This window comes from Teleopsis dalmanni, chromosome 2, assembly GCF_002237135.1.
Source record: "Teleopsis dalmanni isolate 2A chromosome 2, ASM223713v2, whole genome shotgun sequence".
NCBI classification, from domain to species: Eukaryota; Metazoa; Arthropoda; class Insecta; order Diptera; family Diopsidae; genus Teleopsis; species Teleopsis dalmanni.
In genome coordinates, this window is record NC_051847.1 from 72,034,005 (window position 1) to 72,055,981 (window position 21,977).

Here is a 21,977-nt window from a genome sequence, read left to right on the forward strand (position 1 = left end):
AACAACATTACATCTGTATGTAGAGCTGAAGTCTTTCATCTATAGTTGGTGTCAGATATAGCTAGTCTATTCCAGTAGTTGTGGATATATTCAAGTTACATGAATAACATCTTATTTAAAAAGATTCAAGAATTAATTCAGATACGTGAAAATGCAAGTTAATTCTTAATAACAGAAATTGTCCTCCTAAGAGTACTCTCCATCGATCGAAATGCACTTATACCAGCACTTGATCCAATCGTCGAAACAATTTTGATTATCGGATTTTTGTGTAGCTATTCGATCCATCTTTCATTATTTTTATTGAATACTTTTCGCTGCTAAAATGCTTTCCTCAGAGTGACTTCTTGAGTCTTGCAAATAGGTAGGAATCGCAGTAATTAAAATCAGTTCCTACAGTTCGGACTGTTCTTGGGTAAAAACTCACGTTAATAATTATTATTATACCACATGTATTACATTATTAGATAATGCGATATGTGTGGTGTGTACAATTTATTTAAATATTTTGATAGTTAATTGCTCTCATTATGAATTTTTTTATCAACATTGTGTTAATGTTGAAAGAACCATTTGCAATTTAGTTTTTATTTAAATATAATATATACAATATTTATACTGTACTTATAACTAACCTAAAGCAAATGTAAAATGGCATGCAATAAAAAATATCACACTGTAATCAGCAAATAGCGGAGCTTGTTAATAATACCCTCCAAAACTACAGGGACGAAATTGGAAAAAGTTTACAAGGGGAATATTTTGCAAAACCCATAACTTTTGGTAATTTGATGAAATTTTATAAAACGTTAACCTTTTTTAAGGTTCAACACATCCGCCTCTGGAATAAAACATTGATTTTACATTATTCACTCCAAAACTTTTCGAATGTATAAAACCTTTCGAAAAACCACTTCAATTTCAATAGAAATAATCTCTTTTTGTCATGCCTGTAATGGTTTTTATGCTTTTAATATAAAACTTATAAGTTATAAACCGCCAGTCTTGTGTTGTATTCGAAGACATTAAGATAGAAAAACCTTTCCATCAAGGTTAGAATGCAGTTGCTTTATATATTGAACAAGAAATGGAAAATAGTTTAAGGATTTTACGTACACCTTTTGGTGAAGATTTACCACGCGCCTTCAGTTACAAAGACGCAAGAACTGAAGAAACTCAATATTTTGGACCGTATCTGCAGACAATTCTACATTTCGCCAGGTATCATAATTATCAATTGGAACTAATCAACAAGGATATTTTTAATATATCAAGCATATTATCAAAAATTGAAATCGGAGAGTATGATCTATCTTTGCATGGAGTATCGTACACAAGACCAAGCAATATTGTGCAATACAGCTATCCGGTTGAAATATCGAAGAGATGCATAATGGTACCTTTGGAAGATGAACTTCCCAAATTTTGGTATATAGTATGGCCTTTTGATCGTTACATTTGGCTTGTTTGTTTCTTAAGCATTTTTTATATAGCTGCTCTGATGAGTTTTATAGAGTATCCGAGACTTGCAGTCACTAATGATGTTGCACGTAACTTGCCGCGTGGTTTAGCAATATTATTGCATTCCTCGAATATGAGTAAACGTATCAAAAATATCTCTGTAAGGATTATCGTTTTTTACATGCTACTTTTCTTGCTTGGTTTTATACTAAATGCTTACTATTTTCCATATATCACGGCTTATAATATGAAACCCATTTTTACAACTCCAATTAATACCGTAGAGGAATTACTTCAAAGTAATACAGAAATCTTACTTCCACCAGAATATAATAATGATGTTGATGATTATAAGCATCAAAAAGATTTACAACCATTGGCTAAGCTTCTTACAAGGCGTGTTTTTAAGATTAGATTGGAATATTTAAATCGTTCCGTGGCTTATGTGCTTCTACAGGATAAATGGAAATTTGTGAATATGCAACAAATGACTTTAAAAAAGCCATATTTTCATCTGACCCCATTGTGTTTTGGAGTGTGCTTCAAATCGTATCCAGTAAGCTTAAACTCAAGTTTTGTTCACTCATTGAACCTATTTGCGTTGAAAGTTAAGGAAGCAGGACTTTGGCAGAAATGGGAATGGGATGCCTTTCTTATTGCTCGACGTGGAAAATATGCAAGCGTCATTATAGACAGCTATCCAATAGAACCTTTAAAAATAAGTTACTATAAGATTGCATTTATCATTTACGGTGTTGGGATTTCAATTAGTTGGCTTGCTTTTTTAGTGGAGTATTTCAAGGGGAAAGTGCATGTTTAGTCTGATCGCGTTTTCTTTTGGTAAATCTGGACTCAATCTAGATTTACTCTCGATTTGTGACAAAATTTTGTGACAAAATCACACTTGTTTAGAGTAATCTAACATTTTTTGGCTTTATTAGTAAACGCATTAAATCACATTTTATCTGTCAAGTCATATAACATAGCTTTTCATTTCAGGGTAATCTTGCTACTCTTACAAAATATCTAGAGTGTTTTAAAAAATAAACTCGAGTGTTACGGATATACATTTCGAGATTCACAAATCTCGATTGAAAAAGTTACCAGATTTACCAATCGGAAACGGTATTAGTTCCTAATTTTAAAATTATAAAATGTACTTTTTAAATAAGCTTTCATTTGAAGTCAAATAAACAAATTTATTTTTAAATTGAAATATTTATTGTCATATCTTCAGTATTAATAATTTACAAGGTGAGATGAAAAAACTCAAACAAAGTAAAACGCCATAATTTTTTCATTTTTTTTAAATTTTATTGAATGAAAGCAAAAAATGTCGGAAATAACATCAAATTTGAGAATCGGTTTAGATTTGTTCGAATTGGCCACCTTTGGCACGAACTATGGCCTTCAAACGGCCAATGAAACCATCACACGCTGCCCGAAAGTGGCTCTGCGGTATTTTGTCCCATTCTCGGCGAAGCGCTTGCTTGAGATGATCGACACTTTGGTATTTTTTAGTTCCAACCTTGCTTTCCAAAATACCCCAGGCACAATAGTCCAACGGATTGGCATCCGGAGATTTTGGTGGCCATTGTGCGGTGGAAATGAAGCGAGGAACCTCATTTCTTAACCATTCTTGGATGGCGCGTGCTGAGTGCGATGGTGCTGAGTCCTGTTGGAATGTCCAAGGTCTGCGGCCGAAATGTTTGCGTGCCCAGGGCTTCAGAACTCCCTCCAAAATATTTTCGCGATAGATTTGCGCATTTAATTTGACACCACGGTCGATGAATACGAGCGGCGAGCGACCATCGGCTGTTATGGCGGCCCACACCATCACCATGGCCGGCTTTTGAGTTGTGATGGCCAACCGAAGTTGCAAATTTTCAGCTGACCTCTCTGGCAAGTAAACACGATCATTTTGTTTGTTTACAAACTGCTGGATAACGAATGGTTTCTCATCGGAGAAAACCAAATTCGGCAGTTCACCACTTTCGGCCAAGCGAAACAACTCTTTAGCTTTTTCGAGTCTAACTTTTTTTTGCGCATCAGTAAGATCTTGCACTTTTTGGAACTTGAATGGCTTTAGTCCAAGCTCATTTTTCAATATTTGCCGAATGGCATATTGCGATATGTTCAGCTCACGAGCCATTTTTCGTCCACTGCGACGCGGATTTCGTTCAATTCGCTTTTTCACTTTTCGAACCATTTCTGCCGATGTTGCTGTTTTTTTTCGTCCACTTCCTTGACGTCGGGCTACGCTACCAGTATCATGGTAACGAGCGATGGTACGAGACACAAAACATTTATTCACTTTTAAATGCTGGAGGGCTCTAACGATAGCCACTGTATTAAAAATAATGTGTTAAAATTAATGTATGAGATATATATGGAAGCATATGGCTTATGAGTTTAGTTTAATAATATTTGAACTGAATATTAAAAACAAAATATATTCTAAAAGACTTTAAGATTATTAGGCTTAAAATTATTAAGATTAAGATTAGATATTAAATTTAAGATTAAAATTATTTTTCTTTTATAATTAATATATTGAAAAAAAAATAAAATAAAAGCTTTAAATTAGTTTTTAGTTTTATTACTATATAATATTCTATATAACTATCGCCGATGTTGCGAAATTTGTTTGACTTCTTCTTCAGAGCGGAGCATTATTATAACTACTGGTGCTGATATTGTCACTGTAGTCTTTCCTGTTCATGGTTCTGTCTATGTATTTTTTATATATGTTTTAAGAACTGCAAAGCAGATTCAAGTACTCTTTTCTCTTCATGGTTCTGTCTATGTATTTTTGATATATGTTTTAAGAACTGCAAAGCAGATTCAAGAACTCTTACCTGTTCATGGTTCCGTCAGTATTTTTCAGTATGTGAAGTAGAACTGAACTCTTTCTCATTTGCACCATTTCAAATATGAATGTACCTGAATTTCAGCGGCTTGAAAGAAACTATTATAAATATTATCTATGTTCAGACAACATATATCTTTCATAAATGCAACGAGTGTTTTCTCTGTTTTGAAACATTGTTATATGGAAAGTGTTTTTTATCACTTATAGTGAAAATACTTCTGAATCTTTTTTTTTAGGTTATTTTATCGAATATTCAGTAGCTAGTTTTTGACAAAAAAAAAAACGTAGTATCAGATTTACATCTTTCATTTATATCAAATTTATCTTTATATTTTGCTACCGTTCTTGTGTTGTGTACCTGCATTAGCGCAGTCATTTTTAATCCCTCCGATCTTAATCGCTATATTATGTTTCATCCTAGCCATAATTTTTATGTAAAATGCTTCACTATGTCTGGATCCTTAAATCAAACTAAATTATGATTAAAGTGCCTTCTGACAATACCTTGCCCTTGAAGTGCCCTGTTATCTATCGGAAGAACTGCCTCTTGAATGTAGGATGTTACCTTTCACAGTCTTACCTAGTCTACCATTGATCTTTTTAAATATAAATTTTGATCATAAGAATTTTTTAAGACTACAAAAGCTAGTATTACCTGTGTGGACTCTATCCTCTATGATCGCTTCGGTGGAGAGCACCTCAAAATATTTAAAACTTTATGTATATTGAAATAAAATTAATTAATGTTCATTTATATATCAAATATTAGACAACATTTCTATTAACTCCAAGTTACTGCTCTCTGAAAGGTCCTCGATTTTGGTAGCACGATCGAGCAACATTGCCATCGGGAGTGAGGGTTTATTGGACGGTGATTCCCTTTATCTAAAATAGTGTTCGAAGTAATATTTTAATAATAAAAAATCAATTTAATAAAAATTGAATATATGAAGTAATGCAAAGCAATCATTCACATTTATTCTACTAAATGGGCATGGGTGCATTTAGGTGTAGGCAATTTTGCACACTTTCAAATTTTAAACTAGATTTTCGATTTAATGTAATGGTTTGCTATTTACTTCATATATACTTGTCGATGCTATAATGAAAGAAAGATGCAAATCTATACTGCACCAAAATCACTTCAGTCAGCTGCATTAAATAAAATGTAACCTGCAGACGGGCCACTGCGTAATATTCGTAACAAGACATACTATAAATCGGAGTCTACTCTAAAATAATTTTTGTCGAGATTATGGCTCTGCAGATAAGAAGGAAACTGTACTCCACCTTATGACTCTTAATGTCCATCATTAGCTACGAAAAGTTTTTAAATCTACATGGCTCCTTTTCTTACCGACCTGACAGAACTGTGATCCTGCATAGTTAGGGTTTTAAACATATGTATAGACTTATGAGATTGGTTCATCTCTACCTAATGGAGGAATCGTAATCGTACATTTTGCGTTGTTCATTCGCTGATGTCCAGTCTGCTTATATACTAACGCCAAACTGTCATCCTGAAAAATTAGGGAATTAGTTTATACACGTTTATAGAATTGTCAGGTTAGTTCATTTTTACTTAATAGGGGAGTCGCGGCTTTCTGCGTTGCTCATACATTGACCGCTAGTCTGCTTATGTACTAACGCTAATCATGTGGTACTACAAGGGACCATTTTTTGAGCATAAGGCCACCACTCCAATCTAACTTAAAGATATAGGTAAGCAAAATTTTTATTGTTGAGTGAAAATATTGTTGTAAATAATTTTTTTATGTTTTCAATTTTGTCTTTAGTCGAACTGAAATATTTATTTACTTTTAATACTACACTTCTTCTAATTGTCTAAAACCAATTATGGTATATATTTTAATACGTTGTAAAATTGTTTTTAAGTTAAAAACTTTACTTGACTTTATAAGCAAGCTTACAATAATATGGCTTCTAACTTGCAATCTAAACTTCTATGGTTTTATTAACTAAATATAAACTAAATATAAAAATCATTTTATCCTTTAAATATTTCAAATTAATTGTACGAATAAGTTTATATAAATCTAAATCGAAATTGTTCATAACTGTTTGGAAAATTCCAACTGCAGCTGAAGCAGAAAACTTTTCCATATTATCTAGTAAAACATTCATAACAAAATTTGTTACACACTGTATCCGACTAATCTGCTTATCTGTAAGATAAACTCTGCTTCGACTGCCCACAAAATCCAAAGTTTTTGAACACAACGAAATGCAATACAATTATTTTTATGTTTAGGTTCAGAACATTGGACACAAAGGACCAGGACCAGGCACAGGCATAGGCACACAGCTTACGGCTTTGATGTATCAACTGCTTATGCAGAGCATTATCAGCAACAAAAATATTGGAGCAACTTCAGCAAAATCAACAGTGACACCGACCATGAGCAGCAAAACAAACTTGGCTGATAGCAGTAGCCCAACGAGCACTGGCTCAACTTGCAGAACTGACAGCAGCCAAGAATCCAAGTTAGACATGCCGTCTGACAGCACCTACAGTAAGGTTGCTGGCCATTTGCTAACTTCATCCACACCTAGAACACTGAATGAATGCTTAGCTATATCAGAGCATATGGAATTGTGCCAAATTGAGTTGCACTATCGCGCAGAGGGTAATGCAAATTTGGTGCTTGCATTGCCGCAGTTCAAAAAAGTTTTACGTTTGCCAAAAATGTTGCCGATGAACGGCCAAACACAACAACAATTCCATGTTAAAAAATCTCTACAACAAAAACGGCAGCAGCAACAGACTCTGGAAAGTGTTTCCGACTTGGTTAGGCAGCAAAACACAAAAGGTTAGTTATTGTGGCGGGAAACGATGCGGTTCCATTGGCTTATGAGCTGCTGCAATCAGTTGGACGGCACAGAGGTGGTAGTGGGAAGCAGAAACTGTTTTGCCAATTCAAATGTTGCAACTTTGGCTCGAAATGATGTTGAAATATATTTTATTTCATTTATTTCGGATTGTTGCAATAATTTATTAGTTGCTGTTTGGTATTTTTACAGTTTGTGCTGTTCGCTTTCACATTTATGCTCTTCAATTTCACTATTTTGAATGGTTTTGTTTTCCTAAAACATTTGTAATTTCAGTTGAAAACTTGACAATGAAAGAATTTGTGGATTTCATTGAGATAATTCGACGTCTATTGGGTAATGAGTTTATATTTGAAGCGGAAGTTATACAAATACCAAAGGAAGCAGATAGAAAATGGATAAATGAACATGTACGTGCCGCCAGACCAGGTAGGCAAATATAAAATATTTTCCATATTTAACTTGCAGGTACAGAAAAATTTATTTACGGTAGTTAAATATGATTTTCAATAAAATTAGAAAATCATATTCCGGTAAAATTACCAGATACCATAGTAAAAAAAATCGAGCTATTTATAAATGAAATCTCTCTTTATACGTTTATATTTATGTTGGAATTTTTAGTTTATTGATGAATAATACAATTCCATACTACATCACTACTCATATCGTTGTTGTTAGTCCTCTTGCAAATAGTTAAACTACAAGATGAAAATTCAGATCTTTTGTTAATTTCCTCCAAGCACCACTGCCCTACAAAATGTTAAAATATCATCATGGCTAACCATTAATATACAAGTAAAAATTAATATATATGTATATATAAATATAAATAGTAAATAAATAAATAAATACTAAATAACGCATCTTATGACGAAAAGAAACTATTTAAAAGTTAGAATGGTTCGAATAGAAACGAAAAGACAACAACAAATATTTCAGTTAATTTATTGAAATTCGGCTGACCATACAGCGCTGTTTCGAGCGTTGCCAAATACTCATCATCAATGGTCTTAAGAAATATTTGAATTTTTTAATTAGATTTTTATAGTTTATATATAATTTGTTTGGACAGTAAGTGCCAGACTTGGAACTTATGTCTGTCAAATTAGAAAGTATAACTAATCGTGTTTTTCCACAAGTAGTCAAGTTTGCACAAACTTTCAAATATCAAGTTCCAAGTTTTTTGTCACTTTTAATTTTTTAAGTAACACTAACTAAACCACTTAACGTGCTTCAATTAGAACGAGCTTATGAACTGTAGTACCTAAATACTTCAAGGTAGGGTCCCAGTGTTGGTTATTCGCGACTATATTTAATCCGTTTGAATATGATCGCAATGAATATATCTATGGCGATCCAGTTTTCTTTATCTTTGTTGTGACATTTTTGACGTTTACTTCAATAATTCTGAAGTGAAAGGTGCGGTGTCAATGGGCCTCACCTCGATCGCTGTTTTTTACGAATAGCTGCTTTTTCTAATACCACGACCTCCACATTGACATTGACATATATGCAAAATAACTTTTATATATACCTATATTAGTTTTATCAATATGAGAAGCAGTTAATCTGTTGCAGCTGATTTATTGTTTTAATCTATTCACTACTTTAATCTTTCAGTGATTTTTTTAATTCAATAGTTAGCACTAGTGGTTAGTAGGTTTTGAGATTTTTAGCGATATTATATAGCTTAGCGTCGCATATAAAAAACTATTTATTATGTGTGTTAATTCTCTAAGACTCTCCGTGTCTTAGATTATAATTATATTTTTATAATTTTTTTAATTTTATACAACCATAATCTCTTTCATATATCTTTAAAATATATTTTATAAACTAGTCATATTAATGTCATATGATATTAATCATATCAAGTTTTTTATAAAACGGACGTTAAAAACCAATCTTATATAGAATTGTTCTGGAACTACTGTTAAAATATGAATAAAAATACTCATTCAACTTTTCAATCTTTTCTGAACGAATCGTGGAGTAACTTTAGCATGACTTTCTCCGCATTAGGTTTCTAGATTAGGTTCTATATACAAAGAAAGAGTAATAAAATCATACAATAAATTATGAATATACAAAAAAATAGTATTGAAATTTAAGAAATAAAAATATGATTAATTAAAAAACCAGCTGTTGGCTTAAGATTTCATTCTAATATAATACAGTCACTGAATTTGTTAATGAACTTTTCTTCCAAGCAAATTAACAAAACTCCTAGGTCGAACTTACAAGTCAAGTACGGCTTTGTATCAACTGACTAATGAACGCTGAATCTGAGCTTCAACTCTTGATACTTGCCACCTGAAAAGATATTTACGAATAATTAAATACAAAAAATAACTCTAACACCACTGATAATAAGTATTTAGTACCACTCAAAATAATGAAAATTTTTGTTGTTGTAATTCATTACTGTTCAAAACACCTCTCAAATAAAAATAATAGTTTAAATTAAGAATTAAGTTTCTTTTGTCAATATGGTTGTTAAAAATCAATCTAATCATATATGATAATCTCTCTTACAATCCTGGAATGAAAACTGGTAATTGTTTTTTCTTCCCCATTCTTTTCTGCCTCATCACCAATTATTTCACTTCCTTCTAGTTGAGGAAAATGGTTCTTTTTCTTCATCAAGCGCATATGAATCCAATTATATCCTGCTTTCTTTGTAAACATAAATTCAAGTACTTCTTACAATACAGCATCGAGCATCCAATAAATTCCATATTTTTTTTTATAATACTTCTTTTTATATGACATGAAATCGATCATAAAATTTCTTGAAAATATTTTATGCGTTTTGAGGCTAAAGCTTCTTGCCGCTTGGCACATGCCATTCAAGCTGACAGCATTGTTTATTTATTTTTTGAGCTTACTTTTACGTACTTTTTATACTTCCCAGTCTCTCTAGGGACTTATTAAGCATTTCACTGGCAGAGCTCGAAGTCTTAGCACGACCATAAGTTCAACAAGATGGCCTGCGTTATGGAAACTCATTTTTCCTATGGCATGTGTTGCTTTAATTTGCAGTTGCCGGCAATGGTGTTGTTACTCTTTTTTAACTGTTATTTTTTTTTTTTTTGTTTTTTTATGCTGTTGCATTGTTAGCAAATATTGAATATAAAAATGCACTAACAACAGCAACAGCAATAGCAACAGCAACAGCAACTATACACCACCAACAGCAACATTGCAATATTTCAGTTAAGTGTAAATTATTCTTATTTGTTTAGTCTTTCGTTCTTCGTCCTTCGTCCTTTCTTTTCTGTTATGTTATACTATATTTTTTCTATATGTACACAATACCGACTTACCACTTTCTAACATGGCTTGCAGCACATCGACTGGATAAAGAATTTTGTGGGCAATTTGGACTTCTGCTACCAGATGTTACCCAGTTACCGGCAGCGTTCGACATTTTAGTTTCCAATTTACAGGTGAGTTTAACTAAAAAATCCATTTTTAGAAATATGAGCTCACTCTATTGTTTGTGTATATGTTTGTCTATAGTTGTGTATGTGTAATGTTCTGATATTGTATACAAAATATATAGCATTTTTTGTGATTTCCAAGGACATTTTTTACAAGATTCGTACTTATCCAGTACTTGTACTACCAACATATGGTCACTCTCTGTGCTCAGAGGTAATAAATCAAAAGGATTTTTTTTTTTGGTTTTTTTTTCTTTTTTGATTTTTTTGGTTTAAATTAAAGTGAACGAAAATACTTGTATACATACATTGTATTCAATTTATATGAAATTGTTCTCCGAGCAAAAATATAGCTACGAAAATCATAAATATTTGGAGATATTATGTGCTTTGCACTTTGGAAAAAATGTGTTATTGTGCTCAATTGTAACTAATATTTTGGATTTGCACTTTAGACAAATTTAGTTCAGGGCATAAATCATACCCGAATGTAAGGCAGTAGGAAAAGCAGAGTTACAGTTTCATGAAAATATGTGAACGACTTAATTAAAAATTGTAAATTAACCAATTTGTGTTATGTATAAGTCGAGTACACAAAAAGGAACAAAAAAAAAGATAAATTCTGCAAATTAAATTTTTTTACTTTATTTTTAGATATTAAAAAAATATGTTTTATAAATGATATAATGATACAAAATAATTTTACATAATTAAATTAATTTAACAAAATACAGTCAAATTTCCATAACTCGAAGTCCAATTTTGCAAAGAAAAGTTTCGACTTCTGGAGACTTCAAGTTAGAGAATTTTTTATAATTTTTTTTTTTAAAAGAGGTTCTTTCGAGCAGTAGTGTAATACAACAACAAAAATTTATTTTTTATATTATTTTAATTAATTGAATTTTTGGCTGACCATACAGCTGTTTCGAGTATTGCCAAATACCCATCATCAGTGGTCTTGGAAATAATTCTTGTATTTAATTATTCGTAAATAATTATTTTTTGAGACTGCAAGTACCAGGAATCGAACTCGGGTCCTGCCAAATGTGAAGCTCAGAATCAGCGCACCTTAACCAACTGATCCAAAGCCGTACTTGACTTTTTTGTTCGCATATTTTTCTAGAGTTTTGTTACTATTACTATGAAAGTTTTTATTAATAATTTTACTTGCTGTGTTTTATTTTACAATGAAATAATAAACCAGCTGTAGAATAATTGAATTAATTAATTAATTATAATTTTATTTTCAATTGTTAAATTTCAATACTATTCTGTTCGTAGAGTCATTATTTGTTGTATGATTTGTTCTTTCTTATGTATAGAACCTAATCTAGGAACGTAATGCTAATTTTTTTTTGAAAGACAGTTTTCGTATAATAAACAAATACTTTATTAAATACTTATTAAATACGTTCTAAAACACCACCTTACAATACTGGGTATACTTACGGATGCAAACTGTAGATTCTGTGAAGAGAATCAGAAGTCGGCCGCACATGTGCTGTTAGAATGCCCTGCGCTAATGCATATACGAAATAGGCTCCTAGGAATGTATATTCTTACGGAAGAGGCAATAAAACTCTGTAAAGTAGGTTCTATACTACTTTTTATTGACGCAACAGGGCTTATAGACCTACTCTAAGCCCAGAAGGGGGCACAATAGACCCGACGGTCGCAGTGCTACATACCCTAACAATAATAATAATAATATTAAATACGTTACTAAATACTTTATTATTATATATTGGCCGTTCTGTTGCAACACCTTTTGTCATCTTTCTGGTAGGTAGCATAATTCACGCTCATAAAATTTTTGGTCTTTGCTGACAAAAAAGTGATCGAGGTAGTTTTTGAACTTCAAAATATTGGTTTATATAAGGAATTTTTTAAACACGACATTTTTTAAAAAAGTGTATTATTATAATAAAAAGTGACCAATCAGCCCTTTTTAAGAACAATTTAATTATTAAAAAGTTTTGGCCATTACATCAATAAATTATTAAAAACAATAATTAATATATTTTATATAAAAAAATAATATATGTAGTTTATACTTTAGAGTTTTATCTATGTAGATCAGCATTTTCATATATATAAAAAAATAAATATAGTCTTGTTGCTTATATTTGTTCTAGATCAGCATTTCTTAAGCACTGGTTGGTAGTGTTAGCACCACATATTCATAAAATATTAGGTGGATTGATAATTATCTGACGTCACAACATGTGGCAACGCCAGAACAAAATCAATTATATTTTGTATATCTGACAAGTTTTAAATGACAGCTATAGAAGTTTTGACTTCTTCAGACGTATGGTTAGCTTTTTGCAAATAATTATAATAGTGCACCTTGATGATTGATATTAGGTTCATAATCTTGTGTAACGATGTCGGTAATCTCGCGGAAAAGTGACAACAGCGAAATACAAGCACTCGATCTTTACTTTATAATTATCAATTTGAGGTGTAACTCTGTTACTGGACTTGTTACATGAGATCGTGAATACTTCTATTATATATTATAGCAAGAAAATCTCCAAAAAACTTGAAGTTTTTTACAAAAATATCACTTAACTGAATAAAAATATATTAAATTTATATTTGTGACTTTTACGGTTACTATATATTAGTATAAAGAAATCCATTACTCCGATCGGTTTACGCTAGATGGCGTTAGAAGAGTGAGATTTTGTACCAAAAAATAAAACTTTTGACAGCTTGGTGATTGATTGACTTAGTTAATCTTGACCAAACAAAACCAGTTCAGTTGCGTAAATCTTCAATTTAACAACATGATTAAAGCTTTAATCTCGATGATTGTTCTAATCGCAATGATTGCTCTAGTCCCGATGATTGCTTTAATCTCGTTGATTGCTTTAATCTTGTTGATTGTTAATATTCTGTGCATCTTACAATGTAAACATAGAATAAATAAATTATAATAATTGTTTTATTATTTTTATTATTATTATTTTTAATGATTATTAAAAATTAAGTAAAATGAGGTGGATGGGACTCTGCAGAAACCCCCCGGCTATCAAACAGTAAAAGTGTCCAGATGCACTAGCTCGGATAAGCCTCAACATTAGACATTAGACAATTGTTTTAATATGTTATCATAGCCACATTTATTTGTTCATTTTTAATTTATAATTATTTTAAATTGAAGTTAATAACAAAAATTATAAGTGAATAAATTAATAGTGAGAGAGGAGTTATGTTAACTTCTCTTCTTAATATCACCAGTTTATTTTTATGAAATACTTCTGCCAAATGGCCAATTTGGTGCTTGAATGCAAATGAACCGAAATACTTTACCATATATCACTTTATTGTTTGTTACCAAATCCATTTTACCTCACATTTATTAAATTTCGTAAGCTCATGCAAAATAGTTATTGTGATTATTTTCCTGCTTTTTTTTTATTTCCATGGAATTTTACATATTTTCGAACAAAAACTTCAACGTGCAGCCAAGAGCAGCATTAACTGGAGACACATACGCCATTGAAATTAAACCGAAACAAGGTTGGTTGCTTCCGAGTGATGTCAACAATTTATTTAAAACGAAAGTGGCAAGTAGTGAAAGAGCTAAAGAAGCTGAAGTGTCTGCAACAATAACCGCATCGCATAAAGCTTCAGTTCGAGCAGCGGAAATATCGCAGAGTACAAGTGAAACAACAAAAATCTCAAACGCAAACGACACCAGGTGCCGCTACTGTGCGATGCAATTTTTAAAGGTAATACGGAGATTTACGCTATTATGGGTTCACTCACACGGCACTTTTCATTTGATATGTACACACATATATGCATATATATACCTTATAGATCTATATGTACGCAGCCATACGTGCAACAATATTTACTTGCGCTTCTGTAAGTTGTGCTTCAGTGAATAATTGCAGGACGATTTATTTTCTATGCAAATACGTGGTAGTACCCAGTACCCATAATACCGCAAATACAATTTTCACATTTTCTTCTTCTTCTTCTTTTCACTTTCTTTACTCACATTTGATTTACATTTTCAGCTACAACAACAAAAAGTTTCGGAACGCAGCTCCTATTGCCCAATGGAACTCTTCTCCGGGTAAGTTTCAATTATTCTCAATATGAGCTTCCTCTTTCCTTTTGGACGCCATAGTTTGATTTCATTAGTACTCTGGATTGTTTACTATGAATTTCAGAAGTTATTTACTTTAAGTTATGATGACACAGATGTATATTTTGTTAATGAAAATAACAGATTAGAGTAGTTAATATTCAAAAACATAATATGAATTGGAATAAAAGGGTCCCTGTAGTTATACATGACCAAGTTTTGACGCTTAAACTATACATAAAAAAATTCAGTTTATTAACCATTTACATAAGCATTTACTAAGAATATAAGTACGATCGAAGTACATCATATCTTCTCTTATAGTAATATTTTTATAATCGTGTTTTGAAATATAATCTATGTAAAGATGCTTTATGAACGGTTATTCTTATCCTGATCCTGACGACATCTTTTCAAATGAATTTTCTAACAGAAGTGGGGAATAAAGTAATTGAGGTATTATAACATTGCCGTTAGCAATAAAAATAGCCCTTAACATCATCAAAGTATTCTTTTAAGCGATAATTAGTAATAATGTAGACTTTTACAGGTCTTAATTTTGTACAATTATAATATGTTTCGTTAACCTCGGGAAAACTTTCACTGCCACATTTTAAATTTAAGATGATTTCTCTCTTCGCCATGTTTATTAGGGCTCATCTATTATCTTTAATAAAAAGAATACATATAATTTAAATAAATTTTTATGAGAATATCTTTATAAAATATTCCTGGAAATTTTATAGTTTCATCCATTAATATATGTAATTAATACATGTTGTATCCCAGCAATCATATACTAAATATGTTAGGTCCTTTAAGTTTTTTTAGGGTTCCTCACAAATGATAGAAAGTAATAGAATTATTATCATTTCTTAAAGCAAAAAAAAATCCCGTAAACTACTCGTAAGTTAGCCCCAATATATAACATTTTAGTGACGATTTTACAAATTCACCCAGTTAATTTAACATTAAAGAAATCGAAGTTTTGGTGCTCAAAAAATATCATTTGACAGTTAAAAACTTTGCACATTTATTAGTATTTTATTTCGATTAGTTCATACCATTCTAAGAGATTTTTTGTATCTGAATAGATTGGTTCTTGCACCCCGGACCATCTCGAACTACATCAGATCTTTGCGATCATTCGTTTCATTCCACAACCATCATACCCCGTGTAACTTTTGACTTTTCCTTAAGTTCAAGAGATCACTCCGGGTAATCTATTTCGAAATGATAGACGAAATTAAAATCTAATTGCTATGCGCCTTAATCCTTAAGATCGTTCTGAAAATCAATTTTAAGAATTGCTTTCAGGATTCGATAAAACTTGACGTAATTGTATTATAGGAGAGTTAATAGAGGAGTACTTTAAAGACGATTAAATAGATTGAGAAGGGTACATAAAGATTTTCGAAGCTATAAATAATTTCTTCTTATTATATATATTTAACACGTGAAATGTTAGATGTATATATATATATATATATATATATATATACAGAAGACGGTAAATTAGATTGAGAAGTTTAAATAAAGATTTTGGAAGCTATAAACAATTTCTTCTTATTATTTACATATATAACACGTGAAATGTTACATATATACTCTAGCGATATTTGTGATCTTTGGTGCTGTATTCTTTTACGGATTCTAATAGAGTTCTACGAATATTATATACATCTTGTATTTTGTATGTGTAAATTATTTATTTATTCATACATATTTATTCATGTATATGTATATATATATAAGATTGTTAATGTTTATTTGATTTAAAGTATAAAGCGTATAAATTAAAATAATAAAGTTGGTCGGCTCTAGAATTCTTCACGTAAAATTAGCTGCAACCATTCTTCGTAACATACTCTCACTTTTCTCGTGATACACTGACAGTTCTTCACTTATAGACTTTTGCCTGGGTTGCCGCTTTTTAGTACTGTTTGGTACTGGCACCTATATATGGACGTGTGCGAGTTAGGCTAAGTTGCGTTCTATGTAAATGAGGAAAATTCTAAGTTGTGCCGATAATGTAGTGATAAATGGCGTGTTGATAAATGGCTAAATGTATGCAGTGCAAAAAATCCCAAAAAATCTCCCATTTGGTTTAGCATCAAATTAGCCTAACTCGCACACGTCCTATATATGTTATATATATATATGTATATATATTATATATATGATATATATCTAAATAATTTCACATTTCTTAAATAAATATAAAATTATTACTAAATGTTATATGTTATAACATATATGAAAAAGTGTCTATAGTTCAGTTGAATGTTGAGTTTCGAGCATTTAAAACAAATTAAAAATTTATTCGTATTAATTTTCGACTCATAAATTTCAATTTGTTCTGCTTGCATGTGCTATGAAATTTTATTTTCCGAAACTCGGAAACGTTCTACTCCATCGCTTTCCTAAAATTAAAAAAGAAATAATAATAAAAAGTACGTACCATATAAAAAATAAATAAATGGAAAGTAAAGTCTCTCGGAAAGAAAGTATAAACTTTTGTCCATTGCATATGTTTGAATTTTTCCGTGTTGCAGTTTTTTATCTTTGAGATGCATTCGTGCACAAAATTCAATTTGATCTTTTGCAGTTTCTTCACTTCTGTTTAATTTTGTATTTGCTTTGAACTTACGTTTTACTCATTGAATGCTGCATATACATTTCCGTTTTATTTTTTTTTTTTTTGTTTTATGTGCCACAATGGGTTAAACGCCAAACTTTAGTGCTCCTGGTAAAATGTTGGCCGCATTAGATGCACTCTTCGAGTGTCCTCAAAATAATTTAAGAATATTTCAAAATGGAAATTTAATTTATGGAGATCACTACAAATCGTTATCCTTCGAGAAACAAATTGAACAAATTTTTACGGGGTAAGTAACTAAAGTTTTTTTTCTTTTTTTATTTTATTTTGTTTTGTTTTATTTTATTTTATTTCTATTTATTAAAATAATAATGATAATAATAAAATAAAATTTATATTTTTATATTTTAATTTTAATTGCAATTTTCCTTGATTTTAATTTAATTAAAATCATCCAAATTGTTAAAATTATTTTAAAAGCATAATAAATTATTATTTTTTATTTTATTTACATTTTTTCTTAAATACTTAAATTTCATTTAAAATAAATAAAAATAAAAAAAACAAAAACAAACTAAAAATAAAAATGAAAATAAAAATATTTAGTAAAATGACATTGGCGGCTTTAAAAGATTTCATTGTAACATGTCTCTTGAGAGACTCTGATGAAAATGGCAAAGTTGCTAAAAGCCGTGCCAACATTGTCGTTCCTGGTGGCGTAGGTCAACCGCATTCGAGTGCAACACAAACACAAGCTGCAACGAGTAATGCTTTGATGATAGAAACAAAAGCGGAAACGGAAGTGCAGGCGACTTCAACACAAATCACTGAAGCGGAAATGTTGTGCTTACCAAAAAATTGTATCTTGCAAAAAATTTTGCATTTACAGCTGTTGGCCAAGGTAAGTAAAGCTTTTTACAACATTCCATTAAAAAAATTCACAAAAACAAAATAAAAATTTTGTACAAAATAAATAAAAAATTGAAAAAGATAGAAAAAAATGGAAAAAAATTTAAAATAATATAAGCAAGAACAAAGGAGTAAAATCTGCAGAAGCCAAGGCACGAGCACTACAAATAACGTAAATAATGCATATGAAATATTGGAGAAAATATTCTTTTAAGATAAGATGCACTTTTTTTTCGAATATATATCTTTGGAAAATAACTTAAATCAGCAGAAAAAATGCTGTAATGAGCACATAAAATTACACAATCTTGAGTAATAACTCTTCCGTGTCGCCACTACCGGTTTTTAAAATCTTTAAATTTATTTTTAGTGAATGAATGGAAATTATTACAATATTTTTGTTAAATTATTTTATTTAAATAATATTTAGTTTTATAAGAAATTTAAAATAATTTCAGGAAATTGCAAAAAAATATGCATTATTGTGTAAAAGTTTAAGACGACCTCAATATTTTCGAAAGCAATTTTTTATAGCATTAATTGAAAAATGAAATAGTACTAAGGGTGTGTGTGAGTTAGACTAAGTTGATGCTAAACCAAATGGGAGATTTTTTGGTATTTTTTGCACTGCACACATTAAACCATTTATCAACACGTATCGACACATCACTACATTATCGGCACAACTTAGAATTTCCCTCATTTAGAATGCAACTTAACCTAACTCGCACACGTCCTAAATAGGAATTTGCTTCATTGCATCTTCTCTTACAATCTATCGCTAATAATATAATATTATAATTTTTATTTTAATTATATATTTCATAATATAAAATAAAATAAGTAAACCTTATATCACGGACCTCAGATTGGTGGATTGAATTTCATTGGATGAGGTCAGAATGATGTGGATTATTTAGAAATCAATTACACTTTATGAGATTACCAAAAATAAGAGAGGTGTGTTTACTTGAACCTATTAAATTTTAATTAATGAATGGACGATCAGCTCTTTTTAGGCGAGAAATAGTGGATTGAAATTCCCAGCTAAGTGGTTGATATGTTCTGACAACCTTTTATTGTATTTTTGTCTTGTATTGTCAAGTTAGGCTTTAACTAAGTAAATTTGTAACTTTTGGTAAATACTTTCATTCCTAATATACCATGGGGCTCCAGTGATTATTCTCAATATTTTTTACTAAGCTCTTTGGATAATTTCAATATTTGAAGCACTAACATTACCGAATAGCTGGATACCATAAGTCTATATTGGGTTTATGATACTGTTATACAAGAGTACTTTATACTCTAGGCATAGGGAGGATCTGTTACTAATGAGTCAGTGCAACTACTAATGAGTCAGCCTTTAAGGCTTAGAATATGTTTTAGAAAAACAAATTGAATTTAAACCTTGAACTAAAGTATTATTTTAGTACGTTTTTGAAACATGCTATGAGATAATCTAAATCCTATATTGTATTAAAAAATTTAAATATTTCTATATGGATATAATATTACTTTTAGCGAAATTTAAAATATATGTACGAAAACGGTTTTCTAGAAGTCACAACAAAATCGTATACAGCATTAGGAACGCTTCTGAAGAAACAACATATAGTAAACTTCCTAAACTTAAGACCTGAAGAGGAATATTTGTTAGCAGCAATGGCAATGGATTGTTCTATTATGCTAACATTTCAGGAGATTGAAGGACATATCAGGTAAAGTATACTAAATTTGTCAGTTCTTTAGAGAGACTATAAATATACGCTATTATTATTGTTTAAGTTAACATTTGTGGTAACAATCTTAGGTTCGTGTCAGAGTCTTGACTCTGACCTTTTTGAGGTTTACCTCATGCCTCAAAGCTATTAGTATTAAGAATTTTATTATAACTACTGCAGTAATGTGGATGATGAATAATATTGGAGGTTAAAATATGTCAAACTAACTGCTCAGCGCTGCAATTTTTCCAGACATTATTGATAATATTAATCTGCAAACTTTGCAGATATGGTTAATCTATATTTCTGTGCCGACTGGCGGTGATACTCAAGCTACTCTAAGACATAGCAACTATGGAAATACTGAGTCTGCGGTTTTATAGTCGAAGTTACTACATTTTTTAATTAGCAGCTCGCCGTTCCCTTACCTTTCTCCGATAGGCTTTTTTAAGTACTGAAAATGAATTTATATTTGTATTACAAGATTCCAGTTAAGGAACTTAATCGCGCAAGTAGAACTTATGATAATTGAAATGATAATTGGTATTTATAACCATTTCATTCTAAAGACCGTTCAGCAATATGTTCTTTAAAAAGCTATAGAATTTTCATATAGGTATATAATTCTTTTCGAATTAATAATACCTTGTGTATGGTTTTATTCAAGAAGAAACCAATGCCACGTATACTATTATCTTTATTCTAGTTTATAGCAAAATGGCACCATTCGTTATTCTTTTTCTCCTAAACCACTAACTATTCTGTTAATAGTTGTACTAGTTTTCGTTCGTGGTATAGCGTCGATTATTTCAACATTCAAATCAAGTCTATGTTCCGTTAGGTATTTTATCTGCTACAGTTAATTCTCTTTCCAATCCATATCTCAACCACCCAACATTACTTCTTGTGGAAACTTAAATCGTTAAAAGTTTTAACAAGTATTAATGAAAGTTTAAACCTACTACAATCGGTGGTTATTTTTTGAAATAATGTTTTTACGGTAATATCATTCGTTAAAATCCTTCACCCCTCCGTAGATGGAATGTGATAATGTCTAGTAGTTATTGTTAGTTTTTACGCAGATAATTTCAAACTTGAAGTCTGATATCTCGGAAACTAATCACAATTTTTTTTTTCTGATTGATTTATTTATTTAATCTTTCTAAATAAAAATTGACAATAATTTTGCGAATCTTAAAGAACTAACCAAATTATTAAATACTGTAGCGAAAAAAATTATTCAAATAAGCTATCTTTAAAAAAATCCGTTGCTGAATGACCGTACCATAGAAAATAGAATAGTGCCGATATATGAAGCTTCCGGTCCATTTTCGGTGTATCAAGAAATAATTCTATCGTGATAATATTCAAGAATAAAATTTTTAAAACATTTTTAAGATTTATTGTTTAATTTTATTAAAAACAAAATCACATCCACTAAACTTCTGGTTTAGTTTGTTGACAAGAAAAACAATACCTTATAAATATATTTTCTTATGATTTTTATTCTAATAACTATTAATGTTACGGATCTTGTACCTTTCAGTTCAACTTTAAGTCAATATATTGTGCAGATACCGAACAGTAACAAAACATTCTTAACAAAAATGCATATATTGGACTTAGATCCCAAACCTGACAGCCATTTCAGTAAATACGTAAAACAAACCAGAATGGCATATGAGTGTTCTGAGAAGAGATGATAATAATCAACGAAATGACATGGGATATGTAAAAGTCTCTTAATAAAATATATAATATATAAAATAAAATAAAAAACATTTTATGAAAAAAATTAATTTTTAAAAAATATAATTTAAACACAAGTTAAACACAAATTTTTAAATTATATAAATAATTTTTAAAAATATTTTTAAATATTTAATAAATGTTATATATTTTCGTTAAAGTTCCACAAAATGTTATTATTATTGTTCTAGAATGTGGGTCTGCAAACGTCGGGTCTATTGTTACCCCTTCTGGGTTTAGAGTAGGTATCTAAGCCCTGTTG

At 30.5% G+C, this 21,977-nt stretch overlaps 1 protein-coding gene across 1 annotated transcript; it reads left to right on the top strand.

Annotated features, from left to right (window-relative positions):
- The first annotated feature begins 1,087 nt into the window (after positions 1-1,087).
- LOC119674823 lies at positions 1,088-21,711 on the top strand. The gene is made up of 10 exons (XM_038085981.1): positions 1,088-2,017; positions 6,606-7,164; positions 7,460-7,612; positions 10,535-10,635; positions 14,103-14,369; positions 14,664-14,722; positions 17,476-17,622; positions 17,940-18,234; positions 19,767-19,963; positions 21,513-21,711. The coding sequence occupies exons 1-10, from the start codon at positions 1,088-1,090 to the stop codon at positions 21,667-21,669; spliced, it is 2,865 nt and encodes a 954-aa protein (XP_037941909.1). The 3' UTR covers positions 21,670-21,711.
- The last annotated feature ends 266 nt before the right edge of the window (positions 21,712-21,977 follow it).

Excerpts from the sequence above, each read along its gene's own strand:
- LOC119674823 (XM_038085981.1), top strand. The coding sequence starts at position 1,088 with ATGGAAAATAGTTTAAGGATTTTACGTACACCTTTTGGTGAAGATTTA. Across the intron at positions 2,018-6,605 it reads TGTGCTTCAAATCGTATCCA|GTTCAGAACATTGGACACAA; the intron begins GTAAGCTTAAAC and ends TTTTATGTTTAG. Across the intron at positions 14,370-14,663 it reads GTGCGATGCAATTTTTAAAG|CTACAACAACAAAAAGTTTC; the intron begins GTAATACGGAGA and ends TTACATTTTCAG.